The sequence below is a fragment of the Anguilla rostrata genome, chromosome 11, assembly GCF_018555375.3.
Source record: "Anguilla rostrata isolate EN2019 chromosome 11, ASM1855537v3, whole genome shotgun sequence".
In the NCBI taxonomy this organism is placed as follows: domain Eukaryota; kingdom Metazoa; phylum Chordata; class Actinopteri; order Anguilliformes; family Anguillidae; genus Anguilla; species Anguilla rostrata.
This window is the reverse complement of record NC_057943.1, coordinates 2,844,076-2,858,192: the sequence shown is the minus strand read 5'-3', so window position 1 is coordinate 2,858,192 and position 14,117 is coordinate 2,844,076. Positions and strand designations below refer to the sequence as shown.

The 14,117-nt window shown below is 44.8% G+C and overlaps 1 protein-coding gene and 1 long non-coding RNA gene across 2 annotated transcripts; both read right to left on the bottom strand.

Moving 5' to 3' along the window:
* Positions 1-1,448: 1,448 nt before the first annotated feature.
* Positions 1,449-13,746, bottom strand: LOC135235210 (claudin-19-like). Its single transcript, XM_064300486.1, has 5 exons — positions 12,755-13,746; positions 7,734-7,898; positions 7,044-7,128; positions 6,444-6,590; positions 1,449-2,479 (listed from the first exon to the last, which is right to left on the bottom strand). The coding sequence occupies exons 1-5, from the start codon at positions 12,975-12,977 to the stop codon at positions 2,443-2,445; spliced, it is 657 nt and encodes a 218-aa protein (XP_064156556.1). The 5' UTR covers positions 12,978-13,746; the 3' UTR covers positions 1,449-2,442.
* Positions 3,987-5,852, bottom strand: LOC135235211 (uncharacterized). Its single transcript, XR_010324320.1, has 2 exons — positions 5,814-5,852; positions 3,987-5,775 (listed from the first exon to the last, which is right to left on the bottom strand). It is a non-coding gene; the product is annotated as an uncharacterized LOC135235211 (long non-coding RNA).
* Positions 13,747-14,117: the final 371 nt, after the last annotated feature.

Here is a 14,117-nt window from a genome sequence, read left to right as displayed (position 1 = left end):
TGGGGGGGTGGTGGTGATGGGGGGTCCAGAGCGGGGGTGGGGGGGATGGGGGTTGTGCTGAGCTTGAGTGACCCCAGCTCCCGACCCCCCGTGCCCCCAGGCCTGGATATTATTCTGAATGGGGAAAATCTTTTATTTATTTTTTTTTTTTTCTACGCCAGAACCACGGTAAATAAACCACGTTTTTTTTTTTTTCCATGGCTATTTTTGAACCGGGTAAGTGCCGGGGTGTGTGCGCTGAATGCTTATTAAGGGACCGTCTCTCCGATAATGCCGTTAACGCTTTCGAGAGCACGCTCGCGCAGTACGGCCAGTCACCGCTCCAGGCCATGGAGCCCAGCTTCGTTAGCCCCGCCGCGCGCTAGCAATTTTCCCTTGCCTCACGCGCTTAAACGGCTCCAAATTAAACGCCGTCACAGTTCTGCCGGGAACTTGCTGGAGATTCTGTCAATGTTTAATACGACCCGTGAGTGCCGTTTACTATGAACCGAATGTCTGCAGTTTTTTTTTTTTTTTTTTTTTTAAAAGAGAGTTGTTAGTAAACTAGAAGCGAAGTTGTAATAGTAGTGTGTGATGTGTCTGTACCTAACAGTGTGGCTTCTGTTTACAAAGACGTACCTATGTCCTCATACCCCTCAACCAGCCTAAATCTACAATCCTTATATAACGGATTTAGGCAAAGATACTTTGAGTGTGGTATTTTTTTGCCATTCCAAATATGAGCATGTCAATGGGCTGAACTGCTTAAAACTTTCTCTTACAAATACAAGCGCTACCACTTCTAGTTTTTTTTTGTTTTTGTTTTTTTGTGGTTAAGTTTGGTCATTGATGAGACCAAACTGGAATACCAGAGTTGGAATCCAGACCAATTCTTTAGGCCTAAATTTCCCAGTCCAAGGAAAATGCTTTTCTGTAAGTGTGTCCCACTGAGTTTACTGAAGTCTGGTGTCTGTGAATCAACGAAAGAGCCCAAATTACATCATGACATTAAGGATGGTATTAATTGGTTTCTTTTGTATCGATGCTTTTTTATTGTTTACCCACAATTCTCATGCTTGGTCACTCCCAATGTACTGATGCACTCTTGTGTGATGGCTGTGGTTTTGCATGCAGGGAAGCTTGGTATGATGTGAGGTGGTAACACAGATCTGGGTTATTGTTTGGCATCATGTGAACATCAAGGTGGACGATGATAACTGCGGAAATTGTTTTGGCACCTGGTGTGGATTAAATAATTACTTACATATACTTACCATTTACCGTTATTCGTTCTCAGCTGGTTGTGTGGCCTTGGTTTCCTGATATGACTCTAATGCTTCTTACCTTGGCCTCCCTGCAATCTGCTCTGAACAGGTGCGTCCGCCAGGTAAATCCATTCGTTATCACGATATTTTAAAGTAAAACCACACTCAGCCATTTTATTATAAAATAAATGGGTGAAACTACTCTTTCTCGTTCTCAAGGCTGTGAGTTAGTTTTATTAAGTGAAAAATGTTACATACACATCGCAGACAGATCATTCCTTTTATTAATTACAATAAAGTCCACATTATGAAGAAGCTTCATGAGCTGAGACTTCACAAACGTGCTGTTGCATGCCATAGTGTGATTCTGTGTGCTGTCCATATCTGATCTGTTCTCTGTGGAAGGAAGCTTGCACACACCAACCAAGTATGATCCTTTTTATTATCATTTTATCATCATTTTATTTAAGTTTTCTTATGTTACCCAGCAACTGTATAACTGCATTTGAATGTTATACATTTTGTTTTTTACAACAAATGATCCCAAAATGCATATGAGGTCACAGTTTTGGTACAGAATTAAAGACAAGTTCTCAAATGTATTGATGTGCATGGCTATGAAGAATGTATACCCTATAACGATAACCCACAGTTGGAGTTTATTGCTAGAATATTGTCCATTGTGTTGGGTCTATAGATGTGTACATTATTTGTAATCCCAAATTGGCCTGATCAGAAGATAAATTTAGTGAATGAATTAACAGGAAAAACAAAAGACTGTGGGTAAGTACACAGGACTTCCACAGGAATGAATAAAACTCAGTCAAGGCTGAAATTAAGTCCCTAAAAATCAATCAGTCAACCAAACAATCAATAAATCAATCAATCAATCAATCAATCAATAATAATAATGATAATAATTGTGCACTGTAGGAAAGGAGCAGTGCTGAGTAATCAGTACAGCCTGTATCCTCACAGGGGTCACACAGAGGTCACCCAGAGGTCGAAGGGCAGGGCAGATGTTGTAAAAGAAGGTGGACATCTGTTTGTAAGGGTGGGGGTGGGGGGGGAGGATTGGGGTTGCAGAGGCAGTGGTAAACGACTGAAGAAGAGGAAGAGGGTCCATATTATAAATCAGGACACAAAACAAGGAGCAGGACCGGAGGGAGTGATCCTCATCATGAGAGCAGGGGTTCGATCAGTCAGGGGAGCTGCTTTCGGTCAACAACTCTACCCTGAATTAGAGAGACACGCACAGACACACACAGACACACACAGAGAGACAGAGAGCCTGATCAGAAAAGAGGAGGAGTCACAAATCAGTCTGATTGACGCTTGATTGCTTTGTTCTGTTTTAGCAGCGGTGAACGGACAGAGAGACAGGCGTCACAGGTAGAGCACTGAGAGAAACGGTTTTAGTAGAGTTACATGGGGACGCCAAAGGGAGCTGGATTTGTATCCTTTAGGTCAGGGACACTCAAATCTGGTCCTCGAGGCCCGTAGTGCTGCTGGCTCTCATTCTTCCCCACTAATCAGGACTGATATACACATGGGACACCAGGTGAGTTAAATCTCTGGCCAATTAGTGGTATTAATCTTTCAATTAACATCAGGTAGAGAAGAGAACCTGCAGGCCTGTTGGCCCACTGGGAGTGTCCCTGCTTTGGGTTATGGGTGTGAAACTTGCTCTGAAACTTGTTCTGCAGTTTGTGTGTTTTTTTGTTTGTTTTTCTAACCCCTGAGCAAGGATGAAAACCTGGATGTAGCCATATAAATTATCAATATGTGAACCAATATCAGCCGTGTAAATCACTCTGCTTATGGATAATATCTATGCAAATACATAACCTAATTTACTCTTTTAAATATATTATATGTTGCACTTACATGTCGTATTTTTATATCATATTGTTCTATAAGGGGCTCAAATCCTTACTCAAAGTGATGCTGAATTGATGCACACATTTGATGCTGGGCGGTGTTAATGCTTTGTGTATATTTGCCATGCAGGGGTGGAATAATGCTTTGTGAATACATATGATGATTGAAAAATTGTATTGCAGGGTGGAATGATTTGTGAATATTCATGTTACGGGGTAGAATGGTTTGTGAATATGCATGTTACAGGGTGGAATGGTTTGTGAATATGCATGTCACAGGGTAGAATGGTTTGTGAATATGCATGTTACAGGGTGGAATGATTTGTGAATATGAATGTTACAGGGTGGAATGGTTTGTGAATATGCATGTCACAGAGTGGAATGATTTGTGAATATGCTGCTATACGGTATGAACCAGTATGATAATCACATCAGACTCAATACAGAGTTTCTACTGTAAGATGCAAAATACTCTCTCTCTCTCACACACACACGCACACACACGTGCACGTTCAAACACAAACACACACACACAATCTCTCTCTCTCACACACTCACACACACACACATTCAGACAAACACACATGCTAAAACATCCTCTTTTTAAACAGGAGCTGAACAGGAGCTGTTTAAATAGTGTGTGGGATTAAATTTTGCCCCACAGTGATGAGAATGTTGAGCCTGACAAATTGTGTTGATGAAGACAAATGCTGACTTGCATTTCATTGCTATTGGCAATTGTTGACTAAATCCAGACCATTAACTAATATTTCAAATGGCTGGATGACATTAATACGCAGTGTAAATGCAACAAAAAACCTTGATATACTTCATATTGCGATACATAACAGCAAGCTAAATGTTCAGTATTCAGATCCTTTATTGTTCTTCATTCTCTCAAAAACCTTTCAGAATTTAATGTTTCCACAAATATCTAAAATGCTGTACATTAAAAATGTCACTGTGAAATTGCAAAATGACCCAATTTAATGATGCGTATGCCGTTTGCGTAGTGCAGACAGAATTAAGCCAAAGCTACACAGACAACAAAAGAAGAAAAAAAGTGAAAACGTTTGTCACAATATTCATTTGCGTCACAGAAAGTGAAAGTTATTATTTTTCTTAAAACCAAAATTTTTTTTTTATACAATGAGCAGCTTGACACCGCAGATAAACACTCCCACAAACCACAGCCCCAACCGTGAACAGAGATCCAAAAAAAGGGCGAGAGGCACTTCTGTTTTGCCTTTCTTTCTCAACTGCCACACATTTCTCATCCTTTTCTTTCCCCTGGTTATCCCACCGGGGCTAATTTGAGTGTTGGGCACTCTCCTAGGAAGCATCATTCCTTTTGCAGTTTCATCTACCTGTGTAGGGAGCACGACCTTTGGATTGTGACACCCGTGTTCTGCTTGAGTCAGCACATTCTCAGGCCCAAATTCATAAAGCTTCACAATCAGTTTGAGGGCTGATTTGGGGGTTGGAGGAGAGGGAGTCTGTGCCCATGAACACTTGCCCTAGTGACTATTCAAATGAACAGACTGATGACTTTAGACCAGTACTACCAATTTGAAAGGCTTTGTGAATATGAAGCTCAGTTTTCGTCTTGCACCTACTGAGGTGCTTAACATTATGTTGAAGGTTTCATGTATTTGCTACGTCAGAGTAAGTTATGTGTTAAAAGATACTACTTGTTGCTATACAAATGACATGGTACACTCTCAAAATGTGTTAAAAACAACACACAATGCGTCAGTTTTTTAACACACCTCTATGTCACGTTAAGGACAACACATTTTGTATTACTTTCCACATAGTCTGTAGTAAAAAGCCTCTCTTTGTAAGACTGTAAATTGTGCATTTGTAACACAAAAGTTGTAACTTAGACACGAAATGTGTTGAAAGTAACACAACACAAAAAGTGTGTGTTTGTAAACACATGCTTTTTGAGAGTGCATCAGGCTATTTGCTGCCTGTAGCTGTGTGTGTGCATTGACGTAAGTCACTCTGGATAAGAGCAGCTCCTGAAAATCTTAAAATGATGTGATGTCACGTGATGTCATGAGTCTCAGAACACTGTGTGTTTCTGTAAATGTGGAGGGCTTTTCCACGAAACCAAACAATGTTTTTACCAAAATTCAAATTTCTTTCCTTTCTTAAAAAAAAAAAAAAAAATCAGATTAATCTAGGCCTAGTTGAATCCATTAAGCAACATTTTCTTCCCTTTAAAACAAATCAATGGAGTGTTTTTATAGCTAAATTAATTTAATACATTTTACTAAGCCAACCGCCAACCTTTGTGCTCTGATAAAAATAATAACATTGATCCACTATTTTTGTTCCCCCCAACAACAGTTGCAAGAGTCACTAATATCACTATCAATATCAATATCAATGCATTATTATGTGAGATATCTAGTACGTATTTACTTAATAAAATAAATCAACAGTGCTTCCTAAATGCTGTGCAAAGGATGTATGGCTGTTTGATGAATGTTTTATATCTTCCTGATGTAAAATCCCACTTTACCCTTCATCACATACTTTACCTTTTATTTGATATTATTTGCGGTGCCTGTCAGCGTGTGTATCGATGTGTGCATGTATGCAGGTGTATGTTTGTAGGTGTACATGTGCTTGCATGTATGTACCTGTGTGCTTGTTAGTGTATGTCTGTGCATGTATGTACCCCTGTGTTTGTAAGTGTACATGTGCTTGCATGTATGTAGGCTGTTGTAGTGTGTAGGGGTAAGTTGATATGGTACATTCATGTATCCTAATGTAAAATGTCAAGTAAATACAGTGTGAATCCATGTATTTTTGTGAGTGCACATGTATGTCTGCATGTGTATGTGTGTGTGTGTATGCATGCACGTGAGTGTATGTGTGTATGTGCGTATGTGTGTATGTGTGTGTGTATGCATGCACGTGTGTACGTGCATGCATGTGCATCTGTGTGTGTGTGTGTATACGTGTGTGCATGTGTGTGTGTGTGAGTGCGTGCACACCCATGTGTATGTGCGTGCATGTGCGTCTGTGCGTGTCTGTGTGTGTGTGTGCGCACGCGTGTGTCTGTGTGTGTACGCGTGCGTGTGCGTGCGTGTGTGTGAGTGTGCGTGTGTGTGTGTGCGCGCGTGTGCATGTCTGTGTGTGTACGCGTGCGTGTGCGTGAGTGTGCATGTGTGTGTGCGCACGCGCGTGTGTGTCTGTGTGGACTATCTACAGTAAAAACCGTGGTGCTCTCTGGGTAAAAGGTGAGATCTCTGGCCTTCAGCACCCTCTGTTCACCGCTAGTCCGCTATGGGCAGATTACACGTACTCCCTGGCCGTGGAGGGCTGTGATTGGCTGTAGTACTGCTGCCCTCTCCTGTCGTCCGGGGAGCAGGAACAACACAGGAAAGACCCTCCCAGTATGGTTAGGCTGGCCGCCGCCCAGCCCACAAACAGGGCGGAGCCAAACTCGAACCTGCGAACACAGAGACGACAGCGTCACTGGTCACTGGGCCACACCCACTTTCTGAGCTCAGCAGTAGAACATGTCTTCATTGCAATGCATTATGGGTCTATATCATACAGCCTTATATGCTGTTTATATTTCTTAAAGCATTAGCACTTAAACTTTGCACGTGGGAGAACATATAAAAAAAAGGCAAAGAAGGCACAATGGGATTTTAAGGAAATAAAAGATACGGTGATGTTGCAGAATTTGTGGAACCAGTTGAAAACATTCAAGAATAATAAAAAGAACAAGCCATGGTGAGATGAACTGAGGACAAGTTAGCTTGATCTGTAGGAACTGGTTTCACATGTACATCGAACATCAAATAATTAAAATTCCCTTCAGTATCCACACGATCATCACTTTACCTCATTAACGTGCGAAAGACTTGACATTTTGATATAAAAGATGAGATTTTACCTGGCGTTTACAGGTGTGTTGGGGTTGAAGAACTGGTAGGACACTTGAGTGGCGTACCAGGAAACAGACACCAACGTGCACAGCCCTGCGGAGGAGGCAAATTTCAGATTAATGAAATAAAAAAGCAATGAACTACGAATTTCTATCCTTCCGCCCATCACCGCTGAGCTTGTAAAACATTATTTACTCCTTTAGCAAACACAAGCATCTGTGAATATGACCCAAGCCATTAACGTCTGACTGAACAGTAATGTGAACATAGACTAAACACAGACTGCAGCCAATCTTTACATGTGCTTTGTCTCGAGGACAGATTGGATTGATTGGATTGGAGTCTTTCTGTCATTATGAGCCCAGCATCTTTTAAATAACACTGCACGCTGACAGTTAACACCACTGTTCATTGGCAGTCGCCAGACCAATTCATCTTTCTCCTCTGTAAGGGACATGAGTCTCTGGTATTAATCTCAAGAACCATATACTCTACTATGCAGAAGCCAACTCTATGAGGGATATTTAATTGAAAATATTTTTAAAAATTATTTTCCCTGCAACATGCTCCCAAGACATTTGTATTGAGACAAACAAAGAAAAGACTGCCAGGTCTCAGTAGGTTATAGCGGGGTAAAGCGTGGACGTGCTCCCCAGGTGGCGCTCTGGGCCGCTGAGGAATGCTGGGAAGGGCCTCACCTGCGAGGAGGAAGAGGACGCCCCCGGACACAGCGATGCGGCCCTTGATCATGGGGTTGCTGTCTCCCACCCGGGTGCACTTCATCCCCACAACGCTGATGATGATGGCGAAGAAGCCCAGGAGCACCGACAGCACCATCAGGGCGCGGCACGTCTGGACATGCACTGCAACGAGCCACAGACCACTTAGTACACAGCACAGACATCACTAACACTGCCTCGCATGTCTGGACATGCACTGCAACGAGCCACAGACCACTTAGTACACAGTACAGACATCACTAACACTGCCTCGCACGTCTGGACATGCACTGCAACGAGCCACAGACCACTTAGTACACAGCACAGACATCACTAACACTGTCTCGCATGTCTGGACATGCACTGCAACAATGCACGGACCACTTAGTACACAGTACAGACATCACTAACACTGTCTCGCATGTCTGGGTATTTACTGCAACAAACAACAGACCGCTTAGTACAGAGTACAGACTCTAACTTGCAGGGTCCAGCATGTGGTTTACTGCAAGAAACCACAGACCAACCACAGACTTAGCACACAGTACAGACTCTTAACTAGCAGGGTTTGGCATATCTGGCTGTTTACTACAACAAACCACAGACCACTTAGTACACAGTACATAGATCACTAACAGGGTCCATCATATCTGCCAGTGTACTGCAACAAACCACAGACCTCACAATCCCAGACTGCTTAGTACAGTGCACTGCAACAAACCACAGACCAAATAGTATAGAGTACAGACATCACTAACAGGGTCTATCACATCTGGGTATTTACTGAAAAAAGCCACAGACCACTTGGTACACAGTACAGACATCACTAACAGGGTCTAGCTGGCTGTTTACAGCAACAGACCACGTGCCACTTAGTACAGAGTTCAGACATCACAGACAGAGTCCAGCCAATCTGGCACACAGACCACTGGATGATTCAGTTCTCAGTTCTACAAAACACTTAACAGAACAATTATATTCATTTTATGAAAAGCGATTATGGGAATTCAGTGACCGTAACCGACAAACAGGCAGTGGCACACGAAAGCATCCTCTAACAACGATAGTGTACAACCACCTTCACCTCCTTCCTGGGGGGAGTGTCTGTGGTTCTCCTCTCTCTGCAGGAGTGCCTGTGGTTCTCCTCTCTCTCTGAGTGTCTGTGTGAGTGTCCGTGGTTCTCCCTGTGTGAGTGTTTGTGGTTCTCCTTTCTGTGTGAGTGTCTGTGGTTCTCCTCTCTGTGTGAGTGTTTGTGGTTCTCCTTTCTGTGTGAGTGTCCGTGGTTCTCCCTGTGTGAGTGTTTGTGGTTCTCCTTTCTGTGTGAGTGTCTGTGGTTCTCCCTGTGAGAGTGTCTGTGATTCTTCTCTCTCTGGGAGTGTCTGTGGTTCTCCTCTCTATGGGAGTGTCTGTGGTTCTCCTCTCTGTGTGAATGTTTGTGGTTCTCCTTTCTGTGGGAGTGTCTGTGGTTCTCCTCTCTCTGGGAGAGTTTTTGGAGTGAGGTAGTGTGAGGCCATTTTGCCCGCTCTCCTACCCACCCCCCCCCCCCCCCCCGCTCCAGTGCCAACGCCTCTGGTGCCTGGTATGGGGTCGGGCACGGGCCCACGGGCAGCCTCTTCCTCATGGGACGGGCGCGCGCCTCCATAGGGCAGCCTTTGTGCTCCTCGAAAGCAGGGGGGGCATTGTTCACTGAGAGAGTCCCCCCCCCCATGGTCCTCTGGAACACCACGGACCCCAGCACTCTCAGACTCTCTTACAGTAAGAGGGTTTCTCAGCCACTAGTTTTTATGTCCGTTTTTCACCTGTACCAGCTGAGGGAAGAAGGAAGGAAATCTAATTTATCTAAATTTACTTTATCGAATTGATCCTCATGATCTGTCTATGGGTGCACAGAACCATTACATCTCTATGGATTTCTGTATGCAAAAGGCTTGAACAGATGAACAGTTTAACTTTATGATCAGTAGTTTAAATTAATATCAGATGGGGGAAAAAAGAAAATATTATGTTTTTTTTGTTGTTTCTTGTTTTGTTTTTGTTTTTTTGAGGACCCAGAATAACATGCAAGATTATTTTTGGTGGTTACTGTAATGTGGCTTTTTTTATTATAGAAGAACTGTTTTGTAAATAAGCACATTAATACTGTGTGGTTAACTCACCAGACACAATAACAATATTTCACCCGTCAGTTCTCAGACGTACTGTACAATAACGAGTTGTGTCTGCAGTGTTGACAATCTAGCATAAATCGAAATTACTGCTGTTTACGTTTACGTTGTTTATTTATGTTTACTGACGCATTTCTGACTGGAAAAAAAAAAAACCGCAAAGACCTCGTAAATGGAGTAAAGAAAAAGAAGATGGAGGAGGAGAAAAATCTCCCCCAGACCACAGCTGGGCACACTGCATGGCTCCGCGCCAGAGCGAAGGCCTCCGCCATCGACGCGCTCGTCGCTAACGTCTCAGCTGGCCACTAGCACAACAATAACTAACCCAGGGAAAAAACAACCCCGCTCTCTTCTCTCCGGGGCCCGAACAATGCTCGCTGTTCTAAGGGTGCCAGTACGTAGTACAAACAAGAACACTGATGGCACTGTCCCAAACGATGACCTTACGTGGGGCAACAAAGCGGTGGGGGGGTGGGGTGGGGTGGGGGAAAAGTAGGGGGGGGCTTAGTGAGAGACAGCATCTCGTCACTCTCTTGGTGACGGGCGGCGGGGAGGGCGGGGGGGGGCTTCAAATTCCTCATTCTAATGAGGTGTCGGACATCGCTGTTACAATGTTACTGTTTTTTTTTCTTTTTTTCTTTTTTTCTTTTTTTTCCGAGTTTGGAGTGTGGAACGCCATTATCGCTCAGCGTTCCGTGACTTCAGTCCTACCGCCAGGGGCGTTGACGCCAACAACGGGCGGAATCGCTCGCCTTTTCAACCAAAACCTTTTAAACTTTTAAACGCACTTCGGTTCAGGGGTGGAAAAGTCACTTCCTGTCCATAATGCTTGGCTGGCTGTTCATTAGTCAGATGCGAAGCTTTGGTGACCATGATCGTAACTAAGTAACTTTTACTTGCCGCCTTAATGCTGTGTCAGTCGAGTTAAGCAAGTAATTTGTGGTCTCATTTAAGACAATATTTGCTTAAATTTTTTTATTTTCAAAACTTTGCTGCGGCCCCATACAAAACAAATCTGGTCATTTTAACATTTGTGTGTTAATGTACAATACATTTTTTAGTTAACCCAAAATAAATTTTACACTGATTTGTGGGGGCATTCTGAGTAGAAGGTTATTCTGTTGAGAACATTCCTGACGTTTACAGAGTATCGCAGTAGTTATAAATAATCCACACTGGCCATTATCAAAACCTTTCTGTTCATCCTTGGCACTTCATAAAACTCCTGCATCTCTCTGTGTTTCAGTGTTATTCAATGTTTGATATCCATGTATCCTGTATTTAATCAACATTTGTCTTTAACTTACAAATAAATACAAGCATTACATTTTGTCTTTACAAACTCAGTTTGGGAAGTAAAATTTAGTGATTGCAAACTTGACAAACTTGCCTGCTAGGAAATAAATAATTATTGCCTTTCAGGTGTGGTTATATATAAAGAATATTATTTACAATATATTTATGAGTTATGGGCAAAGGATAAACCAACATAATGGCTCCTACATATGTGGTAAGCCACCCTTAACAACTTGGGGTGCCATGCATAATTATTTAGACACATAACTTTACGAGGAAACAGATTAAATCCTCTCAATAGAGAATAAGATGATGAAAAATACTGAGGGATAAAATTTTATCAGTATAATCAGTGTAACTGCCCATACTCGCAATACTGGTCCGCTACAAACAATCAGTTTCATCACGGCTTGGAAATTTCATTTCAGATTCCTTTTGTCAGTCACTGAATCCCCCTACAGTATTTCTCCAGAAGAATCAAGGCTTTTGTTTGGCGATGATGGGAAGAGAGAAAAAAACTTAAATAGCCGCATTGTTGTGGTTTCAAACAGACGCTCCCTATCCCGAAAGGAACATAATTAATTTAAACACCCAGGCTTAAGAGCGGAGGGAAGCTCCTCTGGGCACGGGAGCGCAGAACGCGCAGACCTGCCGAGTTATCGCTCCACGTGGCCGGCGCTGGAGAAACGACCCGTTTATCCTCCCGCAGCCGGCTCTGTTCTCCGCGGCGCTGGACAGAGGAGGGACGCAACCGAACGAGCCACGCCAGGCGCGGACGGGCGCTGGGCCGCGGTGTCACGCCACACGTGACGCTCTCGCTGTCGGTCAGTGCGCACTCGCTGTCGGTCAGTGCGCGCTCGCTGTCGGTCAGTGCGCGCTCGCTGTCGGTCAGTGCGCACTCGCTGTCGGTCAGTGCGCTTCAGCTCGGCCCAGTGTGCTTCGGCGAACAGCACTGCATGTCACCAGCGCCTTGTTCTCTCATGTTTATCATAAACAAACCTGCTGTTTGGCCTTGGAGGACTCTGACGGCAGAGACGCGCGCTTGCTATCTGTGATGTTGAGTCTACGGCTTCGCGTGTGCGTTAAGGCCTGAGGTGTGTGTGTGTGTGCATGTGTGTGTGTGTGTGTGCGTGTGTGCAGGTGTGTATGTGTGAGTGTGTGTGTGAGCAGGCGTTTGTGTGTGTGTGTGTGTGTGTGCAGGTGTGTGTGTTTGTGTGTGTGTGTGAGCAGGCGTGTATGTGTTAGTGTGTGTGTGAGCAGGCGTGTGTGTGTGTGTGTGTGTGCAGGTGTGTGTGTGTGTGTGAAGGTGCGTGCTTGTGCGTGTGTGTGTGAGCAGGCATGAGTGTGTGTGTGTGTGTGTGCATGCATACTGGTGTGAATGTGTGTGTGTGTGTATGTATGTGTGTGTCTGTGTGTGTGTGTGTGCTTGCTTGCGCATGTGTGTGTGAGCAGGTGTGTGTGTGTGTGTGTGTGCATGCATACTGGTGTGTGTGTGTGTGTGTGTGTGTGCGCACCAGGACAGCGCCGTCCCATACTCACCGTCCAGTGACAGCAGGGAGTCGAACACCTTGCACTGCACCTGTCCCGTGCTCTGGGAGGCGCAGGACATCCACAGCCCCTCATACAGGCCCACCGCCGTGATGATGGCGTCGCCCGCGTACGACGACTGCTTCCACTGCGGCAGCGCCGTCGTGGAGATGATGGCAATCCACCCGCCCAGCGCCAGGAAGTAGCCCAGCAGCTGGAATCCCGAATTCGCCATTATCTCTACTTTCTACTTTCTCTTTCTCCTTCTCTCTCGCTCACTCACTTTCTCCCCGTCTCTTCCTCTCTCCTCTTGGAAACTTTCTCAAAACACTGTCCTCCACATAAACTGCCCTTCGGGAAAAAAAAAATCTATTAAAAATGAGAAATAAATAGTTAAGCAGCTAAAAAAGAAAGAAAAGGGAAAACAAGCCAAGCTATTAAAAATTGAAGAAAGAAGCTTCTCTTTTTGGCAGAAATGTATCTGTGTGTTTTCCACGCCAGTGCGGCTCTGTCCCGTCTCTCGTCCGAATTCTGATAGACCACTGCGAATCAGCTGGAGATTATTGTACCAAACAGTCCCAGGGGTGGGGGGTGGTGGAGGGGAGGGGGGTAACAGAGCAGGGTCAGTCTTCTGCTGTTTCTTCTTCTCCTCTCCTCTCTTCTTCTCCTCTCCTCTCCTCTCCTCTCCTCTCTTCCTCTCCTCTCCACTTCTCTCCAAACGTCGGACGGTCCCTTTTGTGTATCGCTCCTCTGTGTGGGTCTCTGTGCTCTTCGGGGTGCTCCTGTCCTCACCCTTGATTTCGGACGTCTGTGGTCAGGACGGCCGCCCTGAGTTCGGCACCGGAGTGCGCTCTCCCTGGGTCTCCCGCGGCGACGGGTCACGAGGCCCCCCCCTCTTAAATCGCTGCCGGCTCGGGTCCTTGCTGGAAGCTGCTCTCGGTGTCTCTGGCAGCTGCCTCTGGGAGATGGCTGGGGAGAGACTGGACGGCTTTTCCTCTACAGCCCTGTGGGTTACGTGATACCCAGGAAGGGGGGGGGGGGGGCAGGCGTGGTTGGGGGGGGGGGGGTGTAGTGAATAGCAATGAAAACTTTGCGGTGGACAGAAGAAAAAAAATCCTTGACCGGCTTCACAACTGTAAAATGCAAATTAGTTGTGGGGGCTGACCGCTGATTGGCCGGTGGGGTAGCAGAGCCACGCCCCCTGAGAACACACGGAATTCCAAGCTGTACTGCCGGGGATTCTCTGCAGTTGTTAAGCACATTAAGAGGACTCAGACCACAGAACAAAGGAACCTGTTAACCTCCATTTAATGCTCAGCCAATCAGCATTAAGCCCTGCAAAGAGCCCAGAGACCAGGGTTGGATTCAGTCTACA